The sequence below is a fragment of the Gracilinanus agilis genome, chromosome 6, assembly GCF_016433145.1.
Source record: "Gracilinanus agilis isolate LMUSP501 chromosome 6, AgileGrace, whole genome shotgun sequence".
Lineage (NCBI taxonomy): Eukaryota > Metazoa > Chordata > Mammalia > Didelphimorphia > Didelphidae > Gracilinanus > Gracilinanus agilis.
In genome coordinates, this window is record NC_058135.1 from 289,918,777 (window position 1) to 289,935,532 (window position 16,756).

Sequence of the window (16,756 nt, forward strand, 5' to 3'; positions counted from 1 at the left end):
TTAAGAGAGCATCTAAAGTCCCCTACTTTACAGATGGCGAAACTGAGACCCAAGAGCTATGAACAGGATCCGATCTGCCCAGTCTCACGGCTACAGAGGGGCGGGAGGAGGCAAGATGCACCCGCCTTCCCAATCCCCGACCCCGCCACTCCCAGCCAGAGCGGGACTGAGACGCTGAGCAGCCGAAAACTGGGATCGAGGGGTACCCTTAACCCTAAAATCGCACTGGGAAAGCCAGCCTCCTCGCCAGTTTGAGGGAGGGGAGGGGACTCGCGCTTCGAGGTTGCCGTGGAGACCAGCGCACCCCCCCCACCCCCCCAGCGCTCGCCAGCAGCTCAGGGATGCCCTAGATCGCCTTATTAGGGCATGAGCCTGGAGGGGGCGGAGCCAGAGAGAGCTCCCATTCACTACGCCTTATATGGAAACTGCTCCTTATTTGGGAACCGCGGGCGGGCAGGAGGAGGGTTAGCGAGTGTTCTGGAGAGCCCCAGCCTGGGCGGCGGTCAGCTTATTCCGGTGCCAGCCTTGGGCCCATTGCAGTAAATGCAAAGGCCCGGAGTCCAGTGGACTCCCAACGCGGGAGCCGGTTTCTCCTCCAACCTCTTCTGCACACTCCCTGCCCGAACGGTAGTGAACTCTCCAGATTCTAGTCCCCTCTGCAAATCCCCCAAACCCGAGATCCGTCCGCTTCCTCTGCATACCTTCCTTACCCCTCACGCCCACCCCAGCCCCTGCAGGTGCTGTAGCCGGTCTACTGGCACAGAAACCAAGTTAGAGCGTTTGTTCGTCCTCCAGACCACAGGAGGCGCTGTGCAAGTTCCCCCGCCTCCGCACAGCACTCCTTGCCCTTTCTCTCCTACCACTTGAATGCGGAAGGGGCGGGGCTTCGTTGGCGTGGGGCTGAGAGGTTTAGCGCTCGGACACCTCCATTCAGGGCCTAGGGGTGACGTCAGCATCCCCAACCCAAGTTAGGGCTAGACGCGAGTTTGCGTTTAGTGTGTCCGGAGTCGGGGCTGGGCTATGGCCTTGCCTGCGCCCGCGCCTCGCCTGGGCCGGAAGCGGCCGCTACCCGCCTGCGCCAATCCACTCTTCGTGCGCTGGCTCCAGGAGTGGCGGGACGAGGCGGCTAGCCAGGGCCGTCGGGCGCGCTTTGTCTACCAGAAGGTGGGCCGGGGACATTGGGAAGGGAGGGGCATGGGGGCGGGATCTCTGGGCTCTTAGTTGTCTTGAGGGTGGGTCCAGGACAGAGGGCGGGGCTTCGCCTCCCCGAAGCGGGGGCGTGGCTTCATCCACCTGCAGGTGGGCCTAGGAGGGGGCGGGGTTGGGGCGGGGTTCTATCTTCCGGAGCGTGGGCTTGGAGCCGGGGCGGGAGTTGAGGGCACAAGTGGGTGGAAGAGGAGGTGAGGCGGTGGTCTTTGTGCTCTCCCAGTTCTCGGGTTCCTACGTCCTTCCTCCCAGCCTCGGGGTTGGGGCTGAGCCGCCTGGGGTCCTGGGCTTCAGGGGCCAGTTGTGGGCAGAGTGGAGATGCGGACGTGGGGGCCCTCCCTTGACCGACCCATCTGTTGTCCCTTCAGGCCTTGCGCTCCCTGCTGAGATATCCCCTGCCTCTGAGAAGTGGGAAAGAAGCCAAGATCCTCCAGCACTTTGGGGACACCCTCTGCCGCATGCTGGACCAGCGCCTGGAGCAGCACCTGGCCTCTGGTGGAGGTGACTGGGGCTGACCTGTGAGGCCAGCCTCGCTAGGGCAGAAGGGCTTGGCAGGCAGCCAGCACAGTATCTAGTCAATTCATTTTCAGCATCCTTTAGGAAGCGCCTCCTGGCACAGTCCTGCCTAGGGGCTCTGGGAGAGTCGCTGGACTTGATTTATCTTTGGGTTTTAGCTACAACCTTTATTTCCAGCTGCCCTGTAAGCCTCCACGGGCCCCAGCTGAATCCTTCATAATGTCCAATCTGAAGATGGTCTTTGAGGGGCAGCTGGGTAGCTCAGTGGATTGAGAGCCAGGCCTAGAGGCAGGAGGTCCTAAGTTCAAATCCAGCCTCAAGACATTTCCCAGCTGTGACCCTGGACAAGTCACTTGACCCCCATTTCCCACCCTTACCACTCTTCCACCAAGGAGCCAATACACAGAAGTTAAGGTTTAAAAAAAAAATGGTCGTTGAACTCTTTAAGAGGACTTATAGCCAGTACTGGTTCAAGCTAGTCTAAAGGGAGGCCTTGTTGGGAGCTGTGGGCCAGACCGAGACAAGGTCTGGGCAGCATTCTGAGAATGATCCTTAGAGAAGTTAAGGTAAAGCCTGAGAAGTGGCCCAAAGAGGAAGGTCTTGCGCGTTGTTGGAGCATCCAGGAAGCCTCCCGGGAGGGAGGGGGTCTTTTGCCTTGGACTTTGGGTCTTTGATGGTAGAAAGAAGAGCCCCTAGATAGGACCAGGAGAAGCGATGGGGAGATGTAAAGTCTGGGGCAGCTTCCTGCTGAGAAGCCAAAGCTAGAGACACCAGTGACCCAGGCATGGCTGGCATAGACTCACCAGGTCTATGTGAAGGGGATACTTAAGAGATTCTTTCTTCACCAAGCCTCTGAGAAGGAAGTGATTTAGCCAAGGCCATTATTCTTGGCAGGGTTAGAGCCAGGTTAGAAATGCAGGACCACAGGGGCTGATTTGAGTTCTCTCCCAGCCAGGCTAAGCCCCTACTCAGCTGGGAGCTTTTGCCCAGCTCCAACCTGCCCTATTCTGTTTTCTAATTCTTTCCCCTGGCCTAGGCAAGCCGGTTTCTGAGCTCCCACGGGTAGAGTTGAGCAGACCCCCAGAGGATGCAGTCCCTTCTGCGTCGGTAAGAAGGGAACCCTAAGGCTAGCTGGGTTTGGGGGAATCAGGATCGCAAGGAGGGAAAGCTCAGAGCCGCCATTTGTCAGTTTACCAGGCATTTCTTAAGGGGCTCCCAGGGCAGTGGTATAGACTCCTTTCTGGAGGTTAGGAGCACTAAGGAGTGGGGGCCAGGAATCCTTTGCTTCTTCAGACCCCCCCTCCCACTCCCTTCTCCCCATCTGGGTTCTGAAGGAAGCAGTGGCAAGGAGGGAAGCTGCTGTCCCCAGGGGTTCCAAGGAGATAGAAAGAGTGTGAAGTGTGAGTCAGGGAAGGGGGGCAGAAGCTCCACTGTGAGGCAGTGCTGAGACCAAGATGCAGGAGGGGGTTAGCTGGGCTTTAGGAGAATCCCTTTGGCAGCAAGCTGTAGGGAGGGACAGAGAGATCATTCTGCAGGCCAGAGATGAGTGGATAGTTGACAGGACTGGGCAGGGTGAGGGAGAGGGAAGAGGTCTAGATGAGCAGGAGGGAAGCCAACCTAACCCCAGGGGGAGCTCGAGAGATTGAGGCCACACAGACAGAATTGGGGGTGGGGTGCCTGGGTGTTGAGAGTGGGGATAGAGAGCCTCAGAGAATGACTGCTTCGTGCCAGCAAGGGATTCTGAGAGGGATCAGTCAGATTGGAGGCCTGGGGCAAGGGCTGCCCCTTGGGCAGGGGAAGGTAGCTTTGTGAATTGGGTTCACTAGCTTCCAGGCAGGGGAGTTGAGGAGGGGAGAGGGGTGGTCTTCAACCTACCCTGGGGGCTCTGAGGCTGGGGAAGTGGCTGGTGGGAGTTCTAGACTCAGGAATGCTTCTCTTCTGCCTGTTGCAGAGGCCAGGCTGTCCGAAGGGTAGTGGCCGTGGCAGCTATAGACCACCCCGCCATTCGGCCGCACGGGCTCTGCTACTGATTCTTTACAAGGAGCAGCTGGTAAGCCCAGGATCCAGGCACCTCCAGCCCAGACAGAATCCACTGAGACTAGGCAGGTCCACTGAGGGGCCAGTCACCCCCAAAAGAGCGTTGGGGTCCATTGGCCTTCATCCATCTTTAGGAAGAAGAAGAAGATGTTGTCCCCTGTGGGAGGGGCTGGGACAGGACTGGCTAGGGGGGACATTGACCCTCTCTGCTGCTTGTCTCAGGATCCCAGAAGCCAAGGGTCCCTGACCAAGGATGAGCTCCTGAAGAGGTGTGAGCAGGAAGCCCCCAGGGTAAGAGCCACCAAGGACCTAGGGCTATCCTCTTCCCAGCCTTGCCTCAGAGCCATTCTGGCTTTGGACCTTAAGCAGCTCAGTGGCTGACTGGCATCTCGACTATGGAGCAGAATCTGAATGAGAGAGCATCCAGGCTCCTCATTTTACAAGGAGGGAAACTGAGCCCCAGAGAGGAGAAACCACTTGCCTAAAGTCACACAGAGGTGGGATTTTAAGCCAGGGCCTTTGACTCTAGGCAGGGTTGGGGCCTTCCCCTGGTGCCAGCTTGTCTCCCTCTGTTTACCTGGGAAAGGGACAGCGGGTTAATACCTGTCTGTGCCTCTTCACCTACTCAGGTGGCCCTCGGCTCCAGCGGTCAGCCCTGGCCAGCCCTGCGCTCCCTCCTGCACAGAAACCTCATCTTGAAAACCCAGCGGCCAGCCAGGTGAGGCCCAGGGCTGTCTGGAGCTAGACCTCTTGGAGGGATTGCTGGGCACAACTGGGGGCTCACTTCCTCCCTGGCTTTCCTGCCTTCCCCAGGTACTCACTAACCCCTGGGGGATTAGAGTTGTGTCGGGAGCTGGCAGAGGCTGAAGGTCCGGGAGAGTCGCCTGCCAAGGTACAGCCAAGATCCACCCAATCCCCTACCAGGGAGGCAGAAGACTGGCCCCAGGAAGCTGTGCCTCAGCTGTGAGTTCCTCTTCTATCAGGGCCAGCACTAGGCCCCTGGCCTTCTGGGCTTGCTTTCTCTATGCCAAGCAGCCATCTTCCTGGCATTCCTCCCCAGTCCCCTATCACAGCCCCAGAGGAGGGTGTGGTGGTCTTGGCACCTCTTCACAATCCCCTCTGTCCCCACAGAGACGCCAGGACCCAGGCTCTGGAGCCGCTCCTCGAGCTGGGGCCAGGGGAGTACAGGATCCTCTTGTGTGTGGATGTCAGCGAGACCACGGGGTGAGTGGGGGACAAGAGGGTGAGGGCAAAGAGTCGGGACGAGGCGGGAGGCTGTGCCAGGGAGTGCCAAGTACTGCCTGTTGGGGAACAGGCTCCGTTATTTACTAAATGTTGGCTATATCCCTGAAGCACCCTGGCCATGTTTTGTTTCCTCCACTGAGCTCTAAGATTCCCCCCAAGCTCTGACTTTCCTTGTCCTAAGAGTCCTGTCCCTGTCCCCAGCCCTGATCTTCCCTGTCCTAGGGGTCCCCCCCCACCTTTACTGTCTTCATCCTAAGGCCCCCTCCCAGCCCTGACACTCAGGCCTCAGAGTCAAGGAAGGTGTGCACTATGCTTGAGATCTCTCTGTGCCCACAGGGGCAGCCACCGGCCAGAGATTCTGAGGGAGCTGAAGCGCCTGGGAGTCCCCTATGACGTCCGGAAGCTGCACGTTGGGGACTTTGTCTGGGTGGCTCAAGAGACCAGTCCGAGAGAGCCGGGTAAGGGGGCAAGGGAAGAATGGATGGCAACAGGCGGGTGGATGGCAGGGTGGCGGGGAGCGGGGGAGGGTAGATGGCAGCAGAGGAACCAATGCAGCCCTCCCCCCCAGCCCAGCCCTGCGAGCTCGTCCTGGACCACGTGGTGGAGAGGAAACGCCTGGACGACCTGTGTGGCAGCATCATCGATGGACGCTTTCGGGAGCAGAAGGTACGAGGCTCACCCCTGCCTGCCCCGGGGGGCCAAAGACTGTGGCAGGCCCCTGCCTTCTTTCATGGGAAACCTGGAGGGCTTTGCCCTCTTGAGACCCTCCAGTTCTAAACCCGTAATCATCTGCTCCTCTGGCTGAGTTCAAATCCTGCTGTTGCCCCATCCTGGCCACGAGTTCTTGGATGAGTCCACTGCCCAGCCTGGGACTGCTTCCTAACCATAGAGCATGTAGCTCTGAGACCAGAGAGATCCAGGAGGGTGGATGAACCCCTCCCTGGAGCCCTCCTGACCTTTTGGGCCCGAATTCCCCAGTTCCGCCTAAAACGCTGTGGCCTCAGCCATCGGGTGTACTTGGTGGAAGACCACGGCTCTGCCCACAGCCTCAGCCTCCCTGAGAGTACTCTGCTGCAGGCAGTCACCAACACGCAGGTGAGTATGGGGAGTCCTGGGCCCCTGAGGGACCCCTAGGGGAGAGTCTCACCTGCCTCCTCATCTCAGGTAATCGATGGCTTCTTTGTGAAACGCACAGCAGACCTGAAGGAGTCGGCTGCCTACCTGGCTCTCCTCACCCGGGCTCTGCAGAAACTCTATGAGGTAGTGGGAGGCTGCCATGGCTGGGATTGGGGGGCAGCCCAGGAGCCTCAGGGCCATCCACCTCTTCTGTTCTCTTTGTCAGGGTCAGACGCTGCGGCGCCGGCCCTGGGGGGCTGAGGAAGACCCCGGGGCCAGGCCCCCACCCTGCACCCTCTTCACCTTCAGGGACTTCAATGAGGGGGCCATGAAAAACAAGGTGTGCTTCCCCCCACCCCCCCCTTTCCCTGGCCTTCTCCCTCTCGCTGACTCCTGAGGCACCCCTGCCCTTCCTCCCCTGCTAGGCCCAGTCTGTGAGAGAGGTGTTTGCCCGGCAGCTGATGCAGGTGCGTGGGGTGAGCGGAGAGAAGGCTGCTGCCTTGCTGGGCACGTACAGCACTCCAGCCAGGTAGGCGGGCAGGCCCCAGCCATGCTTCACGGTGTGAAAGGGAGACAGGTCAGGGCTTGTGGGTGGGGGAGGCCTGGTGAAGTTCCTTCCAGCCATGGGAAGCCAGGCATGGCAGGAGAAGGGTTAAACTCGCCCAGGGTGGCCTCTTCTCCAGAGCCCGGATGACTTGGGGGGGGTTCAGACGTAGAGAGTGGGGAGAGCCAAGATCCTGAGCAGAGAGAAGAGTGAGGAGAAGTCTCCTAGTGAGACGGGTTTATGTGATCCAGATGATAGAGCCAGGGAAACTGAGGCTGAAAGGTTCAGTGACTCCCCCCAGCTTGTATCCGCCTTGGGGCTTGGCCCCAGGGCTTCTCCTGAGGTTTTTGGCAGCTCAGGCAGTTGTACTCTCCAGGGGCTGAGGCCCTCTGCCCTGCTGGTAGGACTGAAAAGTGGTCCTGCTTGGGGGTGGAGATAGGCTTGGCTGTTCAGGGTCTTTCCTATATCCTGCCCAGCCTCCTGGCAGCCTACGATGCCTGCAGCAGCCCCCAAGAACAGGAGAAGCTGCTGAGCTCCATCAAGTGTGGGCGCCTGCAGAGGTGAGGCCCTGGCGCCATGGGGGGTGGGGGCACATCGGCCTACTCTCCGCTCAACTCCTTCTCCCCTCCCCTTACAGGAACCTGGGCCCAGCCCTGAGCCGGACCCTGTGCCAGCTCTACTGCACCCCTGGGCCACTGCCCTGAGCCAGCCTGGAGGAGACATGGCACGAGGCCCGGGACTCAAATAAGAGATGTTTTGGATAGAATAAAAGTCTGACTGCCAGCCTGACGAGTCTGCCAGGGGTGGGGGTGGGGGTCATGGAGGGGAGGCCTCCCTGCGCCTCTCTGGTTCCTGGAGAACCCTTTGGGATGGGAAGCTTTTGGGATGGGGGCAGCTGTTGCCCTCCCTACTGTACAGGAGCCTGTGTCTGGCTCTAAGTGTTGGGCAAGGGCGCCTCTAAGCCAGTGGTTCTGGAACGGGGAGTCCGCTCTTCCTAGCTGGGTGACTCTGGTCCGGTCAGCTTGGATAGGGGTGCCAGATTAGAGAGGTGCCGAGCCCCCCCTTCCCCTCTGGTGGCCTCGCTTCTCTTGCCCCATCAGGCCTGGCCAGTTTTTCTCTTTTTATTGATTTTTCTATTCCTTAACAGCTTCTGATGTTTTCATAGGGAAGTCCCCCATCCCTTAGCTGGAGGAAGAGCTGCCCCCTAGAAGGCGTAGGCCCCCACAAAGACCGTGAGCCTCAGCACAGAGCTGGCCCGGTAGCTCATGAGAGAGTTCATGGTGACCATCTCCAAGTCCAGCACATACTCCCGGGGCCCCGTCACGGGCCGAGCCAGAACCAGCATGGCACTGACGTTGTTGATTTGCTGTGAGAGAGGAGAGAGGAGGAGGCTCAGCCCCAAGGAGGCCCCAGACCCCTCGGGGAAGAGAACGGGCATCTGCTGCCTGTGTGTCCCCTTCTCTGTTCTTGGACTCCCTGCCTCCCAGGCCACACTCCGCTCCTGCCTCCTGGCTTTGTCCCCTACCATCAGGCTCTCCCCCAGATGCTGCTGCTCACTACCTGATGTCAGCTTCCTGGGTCTCAGTTTACCTTTGGAGGTCCCTTCTGGGTCCAGATTTTATCCCCTGAGATCCACATGACCTATGCAAATCCCTTCACCTCCCCCCCACCTCCAGGCCTCAGTTTGTTCATCTCTAAAATGATCCCATCAGATTTGGTAGCTTCTGTGGGCCCTTCTAGCCCTACGACCCTCCCCCGGGCCATTTGTGCACTTCCCTTTGTGATCCTGGGGATGCCTGGCCTCCTTCCTCTTCACCTGCCCATCCCCCACATCCTTCAGGGCCCAGCTCCTGGGGACCCACCATCCCTAGGGTTCGAGGACTCAAATTGTGGGGCAGAAGCTGCCTTTTGTTGCCAGGACGAGGCTTCTCCCCAAGACCAGATGCCCTTCGAAGGCAGGGATGGGGCTCTGTCGGCTCCCACACGTTTCCCAAGGAGAGCTGCCTTGACTTCTCTTAGGGGACAACTGAAAGCCCTGCTCTGGCCCGACGACGGCCTCCCGGTGGGAGTCGGGGGCAGGCCGGGAGCCGAGGTCTCCGAGCAGGAACCCCCCTCCACTTCCCAGGTGGGCCCAGTTGGGCACTAAGAGGTACTTCGGCCCATTCTGCTGGGCCCAGAAGCAGGACCCTACCCTGATGTAGAAGTCTCCCTGGGGGTTTCCGGCTCGGATCTGGAAGGCGTTGTAGGCACCGGGGTAAACGGAGGTGGCCTGAATCTGGAAGACGTCCGCAGGGACGCTGCGCTCTGATGTGATGCTCATGTAGCGATGAACGATGGAGGACGGCTGCTCCCGGCACCGAGGGTTGGAGGCTGGACAGAGGCAGCGGCTAGAGGAGGGGGCGGGGGTCAGGCTGGCACCACACTCTGCCTCCTGTCTCGAGGACGCGGCATCTGCCCTGCCGCTGACTTGCCTCCCTTCTCCAAGACCCCATTCGCAGGGCCCTTGGCCCCGGGGGAGGGCTGTGCCCACGAGCCCCCTCATCTCCCTCGCTCACTCACTCCATGAGCCTGGAAGGCCCTTGCGGGCAGGGCCGGCACCCTCCGAGTTCCCCCGGCCGAGCATGGAGGCCCCGCGGCCCGTGGTAAGCACCCGGTGCCCAGGCTGCCCGGGAGGGACTCACTTGTCAGACACCTGGACGTAGGGCTCCGAGCAGCGGTTGGTCTCCACGCAGCGGTAACCCCCGTGGAAGTTGACACAGCTCTGGCCGTCGGAGCACTGGTGGGCGCCAGACTCGCACTCGTCTATGTCTGCCGAAGGGGAGAGGTCAGGGGGGCCGGAATCTGGGGGGGCCCCACGTCTCCCCACCACCCCTAGCCCAGCAGACCTTGGCAGAGGCGAGTGCCCAGCAGCTGGTAGCCCTGCGGGCAGTGGCAGGAGAATCGGCCCGGCTCGTTGGAACAGTGGAATTGGCAGAGATAAGTGGAATGTCTGCACTCGTCGATATCTGCGGATGGACACACGGAGGAGGGACGGAGGCGAGGTCAGGCGGGGGGGGGGAGGGGCACGAACTAGATGGACCCAAGGCAGGCGGGGAACGGCCAGGACAGACGGAGCCCTAGAGGAGGAAGGGGCCGCCTCCAGGAAGGCTTCCCTGACCTCACCCTCACTTTGTTCAAGCACTAAGGCAGGGGAGAGCAGAGCCCGGGGTCGATAGACCCTCAGTAGGTAAAGGCAGCCGGCCTTTCCCGAGAGCTTCGGAGGGAGGGCCACAAAGACCGGCAGATGTCCAGCCAAAGTGGCCGCCCTGCCCAGCCAGGGTCTTGGGGAGCTTCCCACAGATGTTTGTCCCCGGGCTCCGCGCTCCAGCTTCCCTCCAAGCTCGCCCATTCCATCCCTAAAGGAGCCGAGCCGCGACCCTCCGTTGTCCACTGCGGCTTCCACGTTAAAGGTTCTGGGGTTCTAGACTCGAGTCCATTCTCGCCCCTGACAGTCTAGACTTTCAGTTCTAAGACCGAGACCCCACCCGGGGCCAAGACCCGTGTCCTGGCTCTCGGGGGATCGTCAGGCCCCTGTTGGGTGGCCCTCCCGGGGCGGGGAGTCACCGTTGCAGGAGAAGCCGTCCCGGTGCAGCTCGTAGCCTTGGTTGCAGCGGCAGAGGAAGGTCCCGTAGGAGTTGAGGCATCGCTGCTCGCAGGGTGCGCCCATCTCGCACTCGTTCACATCTGCAGGTACGAAGCCAGGCCCAGGGCCAGGATGGGACCTCGGCGGCGCCCAGGAGGGCACCTACTCCCGACTCCTCCATCCTACTGGAGGCAGGTCACGGGCTAGGATGCGGCCGAGGGCCGGGGGGGCCTCGCCACGATTCGGCCGGCTGCCCGTCCTGGTCTCCCGCCCAGACCCAGCCGCCCCCTTCCCGCGGCACGTCTCACCTACGCAGGAGCGGTTGTTGGGCCCAAGCTGGAAGCCAGGTTCACACTGGCAGGTGAAGGAGCCGGGAACGTTGACACAACGATGCTGGCAGTAGCGGTAGCGGCACTCGTCTATGTCTGACGAATTTGGGGGAGACAACAACGAAGATGGTTGGGGTTGACAAAGTCTTCTTTACTGGCATTTCCTGGGCCTTCGGCCTTCAGTTATCTCCATCGGGGAGCAGGAGGTTTCCGAGATGGGGCTGGGGGAGGAGGAGAGGGGGACCGGGGTCCTCGGGGTCTTACCCACACACTCGGAGCCCATCTTTCTGTAGCCGTCAGGGCAGGAGCAATGGAAGGAGCCGGGGAGGTTGTGGCACTCTTGGCTGGGACGGCAGTCATGGAGATTCAGTTCACACTCATCTATGTCTGGAACCCCGAAACACAGGTCCAAGGCAGGGAGTATACACAGGCAGGGCAGACATGTAGGTGTCAAACCCCAGGGATGGACAGCATGGACAGCTGCCCGGGGGATGAGGAGAGAGGTGCCGGCCCCCCAGAACTCGCCCAAGTCATCCCTCACAAAATTAGGTCCCCTCTCATAGCTGCAGAGACTTGGGAACACACAGCTTATGCACTTGGCCACAAAACTCCCATCTCTGACACCTTAACTTCTACTGTAAAAGGAGGAATGACTGCTAAGACCCTCCCTGCTGATTCTTCTCGGAGGAAACTAAGATGAGGCTTCTTCGGGCCCTGTTGCCACAGAGCTCCTGAGACAATTAAAAAGACCTTTCTACCCACAAGTCAAATCGTTCCCTGAAGCCCTGAACCCCCCCATTTATAGCCAAAAAGAAAAGAACAGGCAATGTTGGCCGGAGATCCTTCATATTCAAAACACGGCTACCTTCTAGCTAGGTTACCAAACCCCGGCACTACGCACTGAAGGAGAGTGAGCCTCCCTTACCAGGGAGAATCTAGCGTCCACCCCAAGAAAGGAAGAGAGTGGCAGATGGCCCCGCAGAGGAACGGCGGAAGCTCAGCAGATGGGAGCAGAAATCCTCTCGGCAACCCCCAAGCCAGCAGAGACCCAACAAAGGGAGCAGAGATGGGACGACACCCATGGATGGAGGAGGGAGACCCAGAAAAAGTCAGTCGATTACATCCTCAGAGGCTAAGGCCGTCTGTGACTCTGCAGCACTGGACGTGTCCTAGTAAGCCTATGTGCTGGCCACATGGGCTCTGCCTGTGCACCCCTCCACACGTGTACCCCAAGTGTGTTCTGGTTCACCTGGCTAGTAACGGGAGGACCTAGGAAAGGGGGGACCCTATTCGTATGTAATGGAAATCTGTCACCAAATGGGCCATGCTGCGTGATGAAATCTCTTCTGCTCTTCAGCGGAGAGTGCATGGATTAACTGAGAAGATAACAGGCTGACGCGTCTGCTTTGGCGCGTGTGCTGACCCACTGAGCACCTGGAGCTGGGGGGGAGCCCTCTGGGGGTCCATGTTTGGAGGGAGGCCCGAGTGCTGCATATGTGGCCACGAGGAGGAGGCGATGGACTTGTTCAAAGGGGAATGAAGTGATTTGGGATGGGTTTGGGTTCTTGCTTTCTCATTGGGCAGGGAGGGAGAGAATTTAAACTAAAATAAAAAGAATTGCCAAGTCTCTGCACCCAAGTACAATTTTGAAACCAGCAAAGGGCGACAAGGAACGCACCTTTAAGCATTTCAAGCTCATCATGGCCCAAATAACTCGCCACTCTCCCCTTAAAGTCAATCTCCTGTTTCTAGAAAGGGCACCACCCCGTTCCTAGCCACCCACCGTCCTTGGGTCTGACCCAGAAGCCTCGGGAAGCTGGGGAAGACCTCGCCCTCTGTGCCCCCCATCCCAGGAAGGGCCCCCACACTCACCCACACAGTTGTCTTGATCATCGGGCTCATAGCCCTGATGGCAGGGGTTGGGTCGAGGCGGACCGGGGGCCGGAGGCCTGGGAGGCCTTGGCCGGGGAGGGGGGCCCCCCTCTGAATGGACGTCGTTGATGACAGCGGCCGAGCGAGGCAGGCACAGGTAGCCCCCGTAGTGGTTGATACACTTCATCTCCCCCTTACATGCATCAGGGATGGTCTCGCACTCATTCACATCTGGGGGCAGAGTGGGATGGGGAGGCTGCTGGGCAAGCAGGGCTCGCACAGCCACCGCCAAGGAGAACCAAGAACTGGGCGTGCACTCCAACGACTAGGGGAATTGCACCCAGACTTCCATCTTCCGGGAGGGAACGAAGAGGGCCGTGGCTGGGACGTGGTCTTCATTCCAGAGTTGGGGAATCTCCTGACTCCCAGAGGGGGACAACTTGTGCCAAAGTCACACAGCTAGGAGGTGGCCCCAGCCAGGCAACAGAGCCAGAAGACAAATGGAAAACTCTAGTCCATTCCCCATATCCGACAGCTGAAGAAGCTGAGGCATGAGGAGGGAAAAGGCCTCTGCCAGCTTCTCCTGCCTTCCAGTTCAGGGGTTGTATTTCTGTAAAGGAGCTTAAGGACTCTTCAAATCATAGGCTAGAGGCTGCCTCCGTTTCCCCCGATGCTTACCTTCCTGAAGACTGACTCAGGCCAGAATGCTGAATCAGGATTACAAGAAAGGGCCCCCCCACCCCAAAGCATGGAACTCTGGGCCTCTTCACAGAACACTGTATCCTAGAAAGAGCCCCACCTATTCCCCACTGACTGTCCCCACCCCAAGTAATGACCTCATGCTTAGAGAGGTCTGTGACCCCAGGCACGAAGGCAGGGCTATCAGTGCCTCGTGGTGACTCGACTTGGGCTGGCAAGACTGCTCTGGGGCCAAGGAAGCCCAGCTAGCAGCAATGGCCACTGTCTTTCAGCCTGCCTGGGAGTGGGCAGCTCCCAGGACCCCAAAGCACTCTGGGGCAGAAGGGACAGGGCCAGTCTAAAATTGATAAATCTCTAGAATAAATCGGCTGGCTTTGGAGTCAAGCTATCCTAGACCAGGAAAGCCCTGACCTGGCTCTGGGCCTAAGTGAGCAGGAAGGCCAATGGAGGGCGGATAAGAGTCCATATCCAAGCTTCATCTATCTCCTGATCAAACTGCCTGTTGGACACTGACTCCTGGGTGTCCCATAGAGTTCTTGAAACCAACACATCCAAAATGGGGCTCCTATTTCCCTCCCAAATTGCCCCTCCTCCAAATTTCTTTCTGTTGAGGACGTCACCATCTAGCCAGTCACTCGCTTTGGCAAACTTGGTGCCAGGGGCAGCTGGGTAGCTCAGTGGGTTGAGAGCCAGGCCTAGAAACAGGACGTCCTGGGTTCAAATCTGGCCTCAGACACTTCCCGGCTGTGTGACCTTGGACAAGTCACTTGACCCTCATTGCCTAGCCCTTACCACTCTTCTGCCTTGGAGCCAATACACCACACTGACTCCAAGACAGAAGGCAAGGGTTTAAAAAAAAAAACAACTTGGCGCCATCCTTTCTCTTCACTTTTCTTCAATTAAGAAGCCATGTTAATCCTGTTCCGACCCTACTCTCACCTTCTTTCCACTCACCACAGCCACCACCCTAGTTCAGGTCCATATCACCTCTCAAATGGACTCTGACAACAGGCTCCTAATTGGCCTCCCTAACTCCAGGCTTCTTGTCCAATCCATCCTCCAGGGATGTTTCTAAAGGACACGCCTCTCCCCTGCTCAGAAATATTAAATGGCTCCCTCTGGCCTCTAGGATGAAATAGAAAATTTCCTTCAGTCTAGATCCCACCTACCTCTCTGGGCCTCTTTCCTATTATTCTCCTTCCACAGGAGTTCCCCAAACTTGGGCCTCATCTCCCTTCCAGGGAATGAGCACAAGCTGCTCTCCATCCCTTCAAACTCCTAGCTTCCTTCAAAGGCCACCTCCTCCATGGAGGCCTCCCTCAGGTTGATTAGCTATCACTCTGAATTCCTTTGGATACATATGGGTTACTTTTATATACCTTAGACTTAGAGCCTTTAGATTAACTAATTCAACCCTGCTGACTTTCCTTCTGGTTACAGCTTCTCTCTATGTAATTACTTACTCCCAAGGAGCTTTGGTCATTAGAACTGAAGCTCCAGAGGAGGACAGGCTGTTTTTAGTTTTCTTTTTTCATCCCCAAGAGTTTATTTAGCACAGAGCCTGGCACATGATCAATTCTGGAGTACAGCTCTCCTTATTCCCCCCCCCCCAGTAGCCTATAAGCTCCCTGAGGGCAGGCACCATTTGGGGAGTTTTTTGTCTTGTGTCCCCAGAGCCAAAAATGGAGCTGGTCAAGGATTTGTTCTTTCATGTCTTTTTTTTTTAATCCCTTACCTTCTATACTAGAATCAATATTGTGTATTGGCTCCAAGGCAGAAGAGTGGTAAGGACTGGGCAGTGGTTTAATGGTAAGTGACTTGCCCAGGGTCACCCAGGGAGGAAGTGTCTGAGACCAGATTTTAACTCATGAAGGCTTCTTGACTCCAAGGCTGGCCCCTGGTTGCCCCAGTATTAGTATTAGTCTCAGTTGTAGTAGCATTCCTCTTTTACAGACAAAGAAACAGGCTGGGAGGAGTCAAGGGGCTTACTCTGGCTGCCAAGTGGAGAACTGGATAGTTTGAGCCCAGGTCTCCTCACTCCATGACAGTGCCCCATCTCTGACATCACTTACTCCCACTGACCCATCAAATAAGGCTTCTGGGATGCATTTCAGGCTCACACCTGCCCTCAAACAAGAGCTGGCTCAGCAGACTTAGCACCATCTCCCTTTCATAGAAAAGGAACCCCTGGAAGACAGAGGGAGAAACTGGGCTCCCACCCCCTCTCTACACCTTGCTGCCTTTGTGACCCTGAACAAGTCACTACCTCTCCTCCTGGGGTCTTGGTCTATAAAATGAGTGCCAGGCACATCTGGGGGGGGGCTCCTTCTGCCTCATGGCCTAGGCTAGAGCACCCTCCCTGGGTCCTGCTCTCGTACTTACCCTTACAGTGCTGACTTTCTGTGTCCCACTCGTACCCATCCGTACACTCCTAGAGCAACAGGAGGAAAGCAAAGGCAGGCTTGGGTCAAATTCCTGGCCAGGAGTTTGAACCATCACTGGGCTTGGGAAGGAGGATGGGGATGGGGCACTATCTAATAGTGGGCATTCCTCTAGCTAGAGCTTTGCAAAATGCTTCCCCAAAATGATCTCACTGGATTCTCCCAAGAACCCTCTGGGTTCCGTGTGGTTCTTTTTAGAGAGGTCAGAGCTGAGTCAGAGAGAGTTAACAAGTCTGGCTCAGGGTCACTAAGCTAGTGTAAGAGGCAGGATTTGAACCCAGGCTGAGGCTCCAAGCCCAGCCCTTGATCAGCTACATCAGCTGACTCAGTGCCCACACTTGGGTGGGAGATTGTGAGGATCCTCTCCAAACCCTGATCCCAGCCCTCCCCCCTGTTGTCGCCCCCACCCCACCCCCAGTTTCCTGCTGCCTCTCTAGTTCCAAGGCTCCCACCATGTAGCTGTCAGGCTCCTCGGGGTCCTGGGGCGATGCAGGGCCCAGAAGAAGTAGCAGCAACAGCAGCCGCCCGTGGAGAAAGGAGCCAAAAGGGAGCATCCTAGGGCCAAGGGAGAGAGCCCTGCCTCAGCCTCACCTGGGCCTGGCTCCCCTTCATCCCACCCCAACTCTCCCTCAGGTCCCCCGTCCCCCGCCGCCCCCGCTCGGGCTCTCCCATTCCCACCTCACCCACCCTGACCCCCTCTTCTGCCTGTGGGGGCCTCCAGTCCCCCGGCTCCCCTTGGGCACTAGGCTTTTTGGGGTCCCTTCAGCGCCCCCACAGAGCCCGGCCATGTCCCGGGCCTCACCTCTCCTCCCTGGCTCTCCCCCTCCCTCACTTCTCCCTTTGTGCTCTGCTTCCCGGCCAGCTCGCCGGAGGACTAGCCGTCCTGCCCCTCTCCTCTGGCCCTCCCCCTCCCGGCTCTTCCCATTGGGTCCAGGCCCTTCTCCCCTCCCTCCCCAGGGACCCCCGTCCTGGGGCCCCTCCGGGAAGTGTGGCTGCCTCCTTCTGGGTCCCCCGGTGCCATCTCTCCCCTTGGCCTCGGCTGAGGGCACAGGACCCCCGCGGGCAGCCAGGGGACGGGGGCTCGGCCGTGCCTTCACCTCCCCAAACTTTGCGGCTCTCCCCTCCCCCC

At 58.7% G+C, this 16,756-nt stretch overlaps 2 protein-coding genes across 3 annotated transcripts; one reads left to right on the top strand and one right to left on the bottom strand.

Annotated features, from left to right (window-relative positions):
* The first annotated feature begins 866 nt into the window (after window positions 1-866).
* On the top strand, window positions 867-7,671 carry MUS81 (MUS81 structure-specific endonuclease subunit). Of its 2 annotated transcripts, XM_044682385.1 has the most exons (16): window positions 867-1,164; window positions 1,575-1,707; window positions 2,759-2,829; window positions 3,674-3,772; window positions 3,982-4,050; window positions 4,389-4,477; window positions 4,573-4,722; window positions 4,891-4,983; window positions 5,341-5,462; window positions 5,573-5,670; window positions 5,983-6,099; window positions 6,169-6,264; window positions 6,347-6,460; window positions 6,546-6,649; window positions 7,141-7,224; window positions 7,302-7,671. In XM_044682385.1, exons 1-16 carry the CDS (start codon window positions 1,021-1,023, stop codon window positions 7,366-7,368), a joined length of 1,650 nt encoding a protein of 549 aa, XP_044538320.1. In that variant the 5' UTR covers window positions 867-1,020; the 3' UTR covers window positions 7,369-7,671. The 2 variants fall into 2 exon arrangements, with proteins under 2 accessions (XP_044538320.1, XP_044538321.1); XM_044682386.1 differs by lacking the exon at window positions 3,982-4,050.
* A 99-nt stretch (window positions 7,672-7,770) lies between these two features.
* EFEMP2 (EGF containing fibulin extracellular matrix protein 2) lies at window positions 7,771-16,187 on the bottom strand. The gene is made up of 10 exons (XM_044682387.1): window positions 16,080-16,187; window positions 15,569-15,617; window positions 12,488-12,718; window positions 10,880-11,002; window positions 10,595-10,711; window positions 10,268-10,387; window positions 9,550-9,669; window positions 9,346-9,472; window positions 8,856-9,051; window positions 7,771-8,030 (listed from the first exon to the last, which is right to left on the bottom strand). The coding sequence occupies exons 1-10, from the start codon at window positions 16,179-16,181 to the stop codon at window positions 7,869-7,871; spliced, it is 1,347 nt and encodes a 448-aa protein (XP_044538322.1). The 5' UTR covers window positions 16,182-16,187; the 3' UTR covers window positions 7,771-7,868.
* Between the last annotated feature and the right edge of the window lie 569 nt (window positions 16,188-16,756).

What these genes read in the sequence shown, in the direction of transcription:
- MUS81 (XM_044682385.1), top strand. Translation starts at nt 1,021, where the DNA reads ATGGCCTTGCCTGCGCCCGCGCCTCGCCTGGGCCGGAAGCGGCCGCTA. An exon ending in TTCTTTACAAGGAGCAGCTG is followed by an intron (nt 3,773 to 3,981) that starts GTAAGCCCAGGA and finishes TGCTTGTCTCAG; the next exon opens with GATCCCAGAAGCCAAGGGTC. An exon ending in ACGTACAGCACTCCAGCCAG is followed by an intron (nt 6,650 to 7,140) that starts GTAGGCGGGCAG and finishes TATCCTGCCCAG; the next exon opens with CCTCCTGGCAGCCTACGATG.
- EFEMP2 (XM_044682387.1), bottom strand. Translation starts at nt 16,181, where the DNA reads ATGCTCCCTTTTGGCTCCTTTCTCCACGGGCGGCTGCTGTTGCTGCTA. An exon ending in GGACGGCTTCTCCTGCAACG is followed by an intron (nt 9,670 to 10,267) that starts GTGACTCCCCGC and finishes GTCCATCCGCAG; the next exon opens with ATATCGACGAGTGCAGACAT. An exon ending in AGGGAGACTTCTACATCAGG is followed by an intron (nt 8,031 to 8,855) that starts GTAGGGTCCTGC and finishes CCTCTCTCACAG; the next exon opens with CAAATCAACAACGTCAGTGC.